This window comes from Delphinus delphis, chromosome 16 (genome assembly GCF_949987515.2).
Source record: "Delphinus delphis chromosome 16, mDelDel1.2, whole genome shotgun sequence".
Lineage (NCBI taxonomy): Eukaryota > Metazoa > Chordata > Mammalia > Artiodactyla > Delphinidae > Delphinus > Delphinus delphis.
The window spans coordinates 59440385-59450449 of NC_082698.1; the positions used below are offsets into that span (position 1 = coordinate 59440385).

The 10065-nt window shown below is 39.6% G+C and overlaps 1 protein-coding gene across 1 annotated transcript; it reads right to left on the reverse strand.

Annotated features, from left to right (window-relative positions):
- Window positions 1–1454: 1454 nt before the first annotated feature.
- NUDT13 (nudix hydrolase 13) lies at window positions 1455–5114 on the reverse strand. The gene is given in 5 exon segments (XM_060033483.2): window positions 1455–1592; window positions 2646–2805; window positions 3528–3634; window positions 3799–3924; window positions 5028–5114. Coding segments are annotated over 5 exon segments (618 nt in total).
- Window positions 5115–10065: the final 4951 nt, after the last annotated feature.

The window sequence follows — 10065 nt, forward strand, 5'->3', positions numbered from 1 at the left end:
CTTTAGTCATTCCACAGACTTGGAATCTGGACTTAAATGTTTGTCACACTAATAGATTACTCCCACCCCCAATTCTCACTTTCTACAATTTTCTCACTTCATAAGACAGAAATATACATCTGAACAAAGGTACAGAAATTTATTCCATTTCCTCCAGATAAGTGCTTCTTCCCTATGACAAGGTTTAGAATGGTATATATGAATGATAAGAAATCCTAAATTTAGTTTATCCCATAAAACTCAAGAAATGGTTCATCTTCACTGATCGCTTCATTGAAGTTACACTTACTGGGTGTGCAAAAGGCAGCAACCATTTTACCTTTAGGAAAACAGGCATGGCAAGTGATAATCTTTTCCCTGGGTCACAAACTGAGCAAGTAACAGCAAAAAAGGCTTACGCTCTTGAGCCCCACTGGCATGCAGTTACCTCAATAGAACATCACTGCCTCTGATTTACTAGAGAGTACTTTGAGGAAGACCTTAACTTCCACTTTCCTGGGATGAAGGACTTAAAGGAATATGACTTTTATTTAACTACAATGTACAAAATAATTACCTCTACACAAATTCAAAAATGTTGTGCTGGGCTTCCCTGGTGGCACAGTGGTTTAGAATCCGCCTGCCAGTGCAGGGGACATGGGTTCGAGCCCTGGTCCAGGAAGATCCCACATGCTGCGGCGCAATTAAGCCCGTGCACCACAACTACTGAGACTGCGCTCTAGAACCCGCAAGCCACAACTACCGAGCCTGCACGCCTAGAGCCCGTGCTCCACAACAAGAGAAGCCACCGCAATGAGAAGCCCGCACACCACAACAAAGAGCAGCCCCCACTCGCCGCAACTAGAGAAAACTCGCGCACAGCAACGAAGACCCAACACAGCCACAAATAAATAAGTAAATAAATTTGTTTAAAAAATATGTGCTATTTTTTTAAATTGTATGAGGATAAAAAGGAACTCAGTAGAGGGTTGAGATCTGCTATATATTTTCAATATTAAAATAAAAGTTGTAACCAAAATTATACCAGGCACATTTTGGCAGTTAGTATAAACCCAGCATTGACAAGCCACATGCCAAAAGATGTTTGCTTCCAAAGCACAGGAGAAAATGAATGAGCAAGGGCCCATATCCAAACTAATGCTTCAACTTTCCCTCTGATTTTGACAATCGTCATCTCATCAGTTTTGGCATTTTTGATTGCCTGTGATTAGGAACTTCTTTTATTAACACTGCTGGCAGGTGTGCCTTGCTGGGGGCTCACCATCTGCTCTGCCTTCTTATGATGTTGGCCTGGAGATGACCTTTCGTCACCACCTCTTCATCAGTTGATCTCTGATGTGCCCCTCTGAGATAGGAGGGATTTATCTAATTAGGTGGCCTGATCTGAGCTAAGCAGGCAGGATAGAACAGGTCGGTTTTTCCACCCACTCCTTTTATCAGTTGGTGGGTAAAGGCTAACTTGGGGGGGGCAACCAGAATGGGAAAGCCCCATTCTGTTGCTGATAATATGGGTTGTCTTTCCTCAGGGCTGTGGCCACCTCATCATGACTGAACCAGGCAGCTGCTTCTAGTTCTCTCAAGTTCACCTGGATCTGAAAGACATAAGGAAAAACAGGCTATAAGGTTAGGAGATACAAAACTTAGAATACGACAGCCAAAGATGAGAAAATGATTCCAGAACTGAGCAATCTTAGAAGGTAATATCTGGGATCTATAGTCTGGGAGATAATCAGTTCTAGATAGGGTCCAGAAGCAAAAGTACCATAATTAAGAGATGAGAGTTAAGTATATATTTTAAATATTAAAAAAAATTTTTAAATCCTGGAAGCTCAAATAGTAAAATATTGAGTGGTTTGGGAATTCCCGGGCGGTCCAGTGGTTAGGACTCGGCACTTTCACTACTGTGGCCCAGGTTCAATCCCTGGTTGGGGAACTAAGATTCTGCAAGCCATGCGGCGTGGCCAAAAAAAAAAAAAAAAGTGGTTAACATTGAGAGGTAAAATTATATAACTAAAAAAAAGAACATATACATGTTACTCTTCTTCAAAGGATGTGTTAATTAATGATAGTCAAAAGCATAGTATCTGCCTTGCAAGAAGCAAAAATGCAAACTGCATCCACAGGGAGCTGAGACAGATTAGATATTATTCATTGTATAGAAACCAAAGCACAAAATAGACTTTGGCACATAGGGACCACAACACCATCTGTCAGGGATGTTAGAGCAAGGTGAGGTGGGATAAGACAACATCTAAGTCCCTTTCAATCAGAAGTTCCTATGATTTTATATTATTAGTCCCCAACATCCTGACTGGAGCAATAATACCAATTCTGAAATCAGTCATTAAATTTTATATATTTATTGTGTGCCTATTCTATGCAAGACTGTTAATTTCCTGATGATGAAAGATAAATTGTTTCATGATTGAGATATATACAAGGAAGAATGGTGATTGTGTTGGCACTCCCAATTTTTATGGTGATTAGTTGTTTATAAGATTGCAAATTCCTTAAAGGTATAAATCATATATTACATGTCTTTGTATAATCTAAACAATGCTGGACTAGACAGGTGCTTAGTAAGTACCTATGGACCAGCTTGGATGAGGCAAAGGATATATCATAAGGGAAGCATCAGAACTCACCTCTGTCTGCCCTGGTTTCACAGTTGCATGACAAGCAATCATGAGTGCACCATTAGGAAAGGGCCAGTGCTGAGATGCAGAGTATTGCAGTCTTTCCACCTCCAATCCCACCTCTCCTGCAGCTTCTCGCCAGATAGCCTCTTCCAGACTTTCACCTATAAGCACACAGATTAATTCAGGACAGCCCTGCAGCAGGAAGGGTGATACAGAAGCCTGTTGGCGAAAGGAACGCAAAACTGGCTCCCAAGTCAATGAAATACTCTTGGGGGAGCCCTAAATCTCTGAGTCTCTACACTAGGAATCAAGTCTGAAGTTGGGTATTGAACCACAATACTTGAACCTACTAGGTTAGTTACACAAAATAAGAGTCGGAGAGGCTACTGCTGCCCTCGGGTTTTTAATAAAGTTCAAATGCCACATTTCACCATTTGCAAATTTTACCCCAATAGACTGACAAAAAAACCAAACAAACCTGTAAATAAATATTAAATTCTAGTTAATATAATATTAATATGCATGTTGAAATATTTAGGAGGAAGTGTACTAATGTCTGCAATCTGTGCATCAAAAAATAAGATGGATTAATGGGTGGATAGAGGAATGCATAGACAGATATGTGGTAAAGTAAACATAGTAATTATGGAATTTAGGTGGTGAGTACATGGGTGTTTACTGTATAAATCTTCCAGCTATGCTTATGTTTGAAAATTTGCCTATAAAATATTGGAGAATTGATGCCACAAAGTAGTTTTCTTGATATAATAGGGAAGAATGTGCTTGAGACACTATGGCAACAAGAATAAGAAATACATACTATTTCATACTATAAGATTTCATGTCTTTCAATGTTACCTGTATATGCCCGAAATTCCTTACCTATTATCACAAAAACCTGCCAAGGCAGAATACATTCCCTTGGGAAAGGAACTCTGGCGGGCAAGCAGTCATTGAGTCCCATCTGACACCAGAGTGATCACCACAGGAGTCATCTAGGAAAAGGGGATGGAAACTTGGGCACTAGGGCTTTGGGGCCTGTTAATGAAACAAAGTAATGGGTAACTAAGGAAAGCCTTTTAGCTGTACAGGCTTCCATCCACAAGACAAAGTAGTGCACAGCCTTCTTGGATTACTGACCTTTTAAAGCGATAATTACCTGTGGATAATAGATGATCTTATTGGAAGGGCACACACGCTTGCTGCCAGCCACATTCTTCTTGGTGGGCTGTCCACTTCTGCTGCAGAACTGATGAGCATCATGCCAATGGAGAAGAGCCTGAGCCTAGGAATACAAAGATGAGCTTGGTTTCATTTGGAGAGTATGTGGGGCTCATTATAATGGTGCTGGGGCTACTATTTAGAGCAACTCAAAGGGACACACCAATCCCTTTACAGCTCACCTACTTTAAATGCTTATTAACTATTTAAACTTTAAAATAAGGAAACTATTTGAACATAGTCCTCTAGCATCTGAAGTACGAATTTTATTTTATTTTATTTTGGGGGGCTGTGCTGTGTGGCTTGCGGGATCTTAGTTCCCCGACCAGGGATTGACCAGGCCCACAACAGTGAAAGCCCAACTCCTAACCACTGGACCGCCAGGGAATTCTCTGAAGTATGAATTTTTAAAAAGCATATTTTAAATGTATTATGAATTATTTTAAAAATATGATATATAAAATATCATAATGAACACCCGTGAACTTATGAGCCAGCTTAAAAAGAAAACATTTTCAGTATAATTACCACCCCAACATGTACTCCTCTCCAATAAAGTTGGAATTTTTTTGCAAATAAAAAATGTTAAGGGACTTCCCTGGTGGCCCAGTGGGTAAGACTCCACATTCCCAATGCAGGGGGCCTGGGTTCCATCCCTGGTCAGGGAACTAGATACTGCAACTAAGAGTCTGCATTTTGCAACTAAAGAAGTCTGCATGCCACAACGAAGATCCTGTGTGCCGCAACTAAGACCTGGCACAGTCAAAAATAAATAAATAAATAATTTTAAAAATGTTTAGAGATACCTCTTTAAATGGGCAGTCAAAAGCACTTTAGCAAGTGAAATCTAAAGCTGGAGGACAAGTCGTTAAAGCAATATAAAATAACTCCTCATGATGTATATGTCATGCTGTGGGTCATTAAAAATGTTTATAAGGCTGATAGATCATATTGCCATATATCTGCACACCCTCAGGAGACAATGGTACTAACAACGGTCCTGCCAAAAACAGGGTAAAAGAAAGAAGAATAAGCAATCTCCCTACAGCACATTGTCCTTCTGCCAAGGTTTGTAGGAAGGACTATGATCTGAAAAAAAAAAAAATCAAATGTTTCCCATATACACTACTTTACTTAATTTCCTACAGAACCAAGAAATCAATCTACCATGGATAGCAAGGAGGCATCCTTCACATTCAGCTGAAAGAGAGCCTTCCTCAGCCCAGTGAAAGACCCCTTGAGCTCTGTCTCCATTTCAGTTTTCTGTAAGGAAGCTAAAAAATTAGAAAAGAGAACAAAATGAAATGAATGTCAAGCTTTACCTCAGGGACCCTCTCAAGTATATTCTGTTAGAACAGTGTTTCCCAAACTCACCTAATATGACTCAACTAGGGAGAATAAAAAAATATACAGGTTCTCAAACCCCTGCCTGGAGATTCTGCATAGCAGGTGAGTGAGGCCCAGAAATCTTGATTTTTTAACAAGCACCAGGAGATTCTTATATTCAGGCAAATTTGGGAAACATTAGAGCATAGTGTTTCCCAAGATCCTCTTCGGGGCAATAAGAACATTCGCACTAGCCACACACTATCCCTGGCTAAAAAGATGAAAGGGGACTTCTAAGCTCCTGTCTGAACCTCCATTCCAGCATCATTACCTTTACAGCTACACCGTGAAAGAGAGAAGGAAAGCCTGACAGGAGCCATGAGCCTCTAGCAAACCAGTTCCCAAATGCAGGTCTGAAGACCCAGAGCTACTCCAAGGTAACATGTTTATTCACCTGCATTGATAAGAGAAATAAGAATAATGTCATGAATTTTAAAACATTTCTTATGAAATATTTAAGACATATAAAGGTGTAAATGTATAAAGGTACAGAGAATAATACAGTAAACATCTTTGTACCACCGCCTAGCTGAGAAAGAAAGTATTAAAATGTCCTTTAAGTGACGATGATGGTAGATGGTACTATCTTTTAAGGTCCTAACTTAAGAAAAATTGAAATTGTTTTGTATTCTTAAAATGTTCTTTGAAATTTTACTATTATGTGGAATCCCAAAGTCTAAGAACCACTGGGAAGTACCCATCAGGAATAATGTTATGTACCATTTATGGAAGAGGAGCTATTTAGACCTAGATCCAGAGCAAACAATGCTGCTTGCTGTTCGGAGCATCCAGTTAGCATGGAATATTCTGTTGTTTGCATGTCCTGCCCAAACTTACCCAGGAGCCTTTCCAACTCGAAGAAACACAGAAGGAGAAGGGAAGAAAACAAGGGTTTTAATTAAACCATCAGAGCCATACTAGACTTATTGGAAACCATCTAATTCAACTTGAAGTAGGTACAGCTGGCTTCTAGTCACTGCCCTGCAGCTAATTAGCTATATCATCTTGGCCTAATCACTTAACCTCTCAAGGCCTCCATTTTCTCATCAGCAGTCTGAATAGTTTAAAGGAATTCTTTCTGTGTAACACTGTATTACTCTATGATTGTATCATGAAAGGAGCATATCCCCTAGTTTTAAAGATACATGATAGTTGACTTATTAAAGCACTGAAAAAAAAATAAGTGTCAAACTTAAAATGGTAGAGAGCCCAAAGCAGGTCTATAATTTACTCTTCAGATCATGCTGCTTTTGTGGGCCAGGGTAGGCTACTCATCTGAGACCCTGGTCTGTAAAGACAAGTGCTGTATAGGGAGAAAATCTATCCTCCTGTGCATGAAGGGCTCATATTTATTTGTTCATAATACAAAATTACATTGCTAATCTATAAATAATGTTTAGTGCCTTCTGATAAATATCCTCATGTACTTATGCACTGCTAGAAACTACCTATCTAAGTATTCCAACATCTGACCCTGGCAATGTATTTAGAAGTTTCTGCATAGTGGCATCATATAAAACTCAAGGTAGCATCTTGAATGCCAAATCCCAATGGCTTAGATATCTCTAGTTATATACCTTAAAAGAGTTCTCAAAACAATTTTAGTTCACGTTTAGTTTTGACCCTTCTAAGGAGAAATTAAGTCATGATGCAAATCTTAAACAGTGTAACAGTGAACAGCTTCTTGGAGGCTGGAAATTGCTGGTCCAAGGCAGGGGTTGGCAAAATATTTCAAGTTCTGTGAGCCATACGGTCTCTGTCACAATACTCTGTTTTACCATTGTAGTGCAAAAGCAGTCATAAACAATATGTAAATGAATGAGTGAGGCTGTGTTCCAATAAAAATGTATTTAAAAAACAGACATGGGTTCCAATTTGGACAGCAGTTTTCCTGACCCTTGGTTTAAGGCTATAGTGGTTCAAACCATCACCAAAAAATATTCGATTGGGCAATGCAGGTTTATACGTTAAATAATTAATTGGCAGAAGAAGCTTGAAAAATCTGGACTCTAAACTCGGAGGATTCTTCTCAGGGATTTGATATGGACCGAGTTCTGCTTAGCGGCCACAGCCTGGTCTACTTCACTAGTCTACTCTGGGCTTACCTAATAGGCTATGCTGGCGGGGCCAGGTATTGATGTTCTGATTTCTGAACCAAAGGAGCCAGGTTATGAAAGCGGTAAAATGCTCCTGTCTGCTGGGCTTTTTTACATGCATCATCATCTTCCTTCAGCTCAGATAAATACCTGTGTTTTGGAAATAATCAAAGCATTACAAAACCGTACTTAGTTTCTTTTACAGCATTCATCTTTGAGAATTCTGTTCCTGCACTGGTCTCCTACCATGGTTATTCCTTTTATTTATTTACATCCTAAATTTCTTTAAAAAAGGATTTGAGGTGGCTACAGGGGGTCATTCCCTCCTTTGTCCTACTGTATACTTTGCCCATACTTCTGTGGTTGCACTTACATGGTGCTATTTGTTAATCTGTGTCTCCCCTGAAAGACTATGATCTTTTTTTTTTAACATCTTTATTGGAGTATAATTGCTTTACAATAATTGCTTTACAATGGTGTGTTAGTTTCTGCTTTATAACAAAGTGAATCAGCTATACATATATCCCCATATCTCTTCCCTCTTGGGTCTCCCTCCCTCCCAACCTCCCTATCCCACCCCTCTAGGTGGTCACAAAGCACCAAGCTGATCTCCCTGTGCTATGCGGCTGCTTCCCACTAGCTATCTATTTTACGTTTGGTAGTGTATATATGTCCATGCCACTCTCTCACTTTGTCACAGCTTACCCTTCCCCCTCCCCATATCCTCAAGTCCATGCTCTAGTAGGGCTGTGTCTTTATTCCCGTCTTACCCCTAGGTTCTTCATGACCGTTTTTTTTTTCCCTTAGATTCCATATATATGTGTTAGCGTACGTTATTTGTTTTTCTCTTTCTGACTTACTTCACTCTGTATGACAGACTCTAGGTCCATCCACCTTACTACAAATAACTCAATTTCCTTTCTTTTTATGGCTGAGTAATATTCCATTGTATATATGTGCCACATCTTCTTTATCCATTCATCCGATGATGGACACTTAGGTTGCTTCCATCTCCTGGCTATTGTAAATAGAGCTGCAATGAACATTTTGGTACATGACTCTTTTTGAATTATGGTTTTCTCAGGGTATATGCCCAGGAGTGGGATTGCTGGGTCATATGGTAGTTCTATTTGTAGTTTTTTAAGGAACCTCCATACTGTTCTCCATAGTGGCTGTATCAGTTTACATTCCTACCAACAGTGCAAGAGTGTTCCCTTTTCTCCACACCCTCTCCAGCATTTATTGTTTGTAGATTTTTTGATGATGGCCATTCTGACTTGTATGAGGTGATACCTCATAGTGGTTTTGATTTGCATTTCTCTAATGATTAGTGATGTTGAGCATCCTTTCATGTGTTTGTTGGCAATCTGTATATCTTCTTTGGAGAAATGTCTATTTAGGTCTTCTGCCCATTTTTTAATTGGGTTGTTTGTTTTTTTGATATTGAGCTGCATGAGCTGCTTGTATATTTTGGAGATTAATCCTTTGTCAGTTACTTCATTTGCAAATATTTTCTCCCATTCTGAGGGTTGTCTTTTGGTCTTGTTCATGGTTTCCTTTGCTGTGCAAAAGCTTTTAAGTTTCATTAGGTCCCATTTGTTTATTTTTGGTTTTATTTACATTTCTCTAGGAGTTGGGTCAAAAAGGATCTTGCTGTGATTGATGTCATAGAGTGTTCTGCCTATGTTTTCCTCTAAGAGTTTGATAGTGTCTGGCCTTACATTTAGGTCTTTAATCTATTTTGAGTTTATTTTTGTGTATGGTGTTAGGGAGTGTTCTAATTTCATTCTTTTACATGTAGCTGTCCAGTTTTCCCAGCACCACTTACTGAAGAGGCTGACTTTTCTCCATTGTATATTCTTACCTCCTTTATCAAAAATGACTATGATCTTCTTAAGGGCAGGGTCTGCCTTAGTTCTGTATCATGGGTAATTAGCATATTGAATGGCTCAATTCAATAAGTATTTATTGAATTGAACTTCAAGGGTAATAAATATTTACTGAATTGAACCTCAAGGTACTTTGCCAATATTATGCTGTGAGGCAAGAATTTACATGCAGTGGAGTGAAAGGAAAACAAGTTCAGTGATAAAACATCAACCACAGAGCACCTAGAGATGGGAGCAGACTTTATTATTGCAGACAAGGAACAAACAGTATACCTTCAGAAACCCTTATTCAATCTAGGGATGATAAAGAGCAAATTTATCTTCAATGCACTCTTATTTCAAACATCTATTCCCCCAGGTGGATGCCGTTAGCTTCTTATCTCTACTGAAGGGATCATTGATGAAAGTGAAGCCATATTTGACATACACTTATTTAATAAGTGTAATAATTTCTTTTCTTTTTTTTTTTTTTTTTTTTTTTTTTTGCGTTACGCGGGTCTCTCACCGTTGTGCCCTCTCCCGCTGCCGAGCACAGGCTCCGGACGCGCAGGCTCAGCGGCCATGGCTCACGGGCCCAGCCGCTCCGCGGCATGTGGGATCCTCCCGGACTCGGGCACGAATCCATGTCCCCTGCATCGGCAGGCAGACTCCCAACCACTGCGCCACCAGGGAGGCCCCAAAGTGTAATATTTTCTATAGCCAAAATTAAAATGTAGAAAAAGAGAACATCCTGTAATTAGTTTCTCTAAAAAAAAAAACGTAATAGAGCAAGTTCTGTACCTTCATTAAGGACGGCCTAAGTCTATCCTTTCAAGAGACTTGGGAATCAGGGCA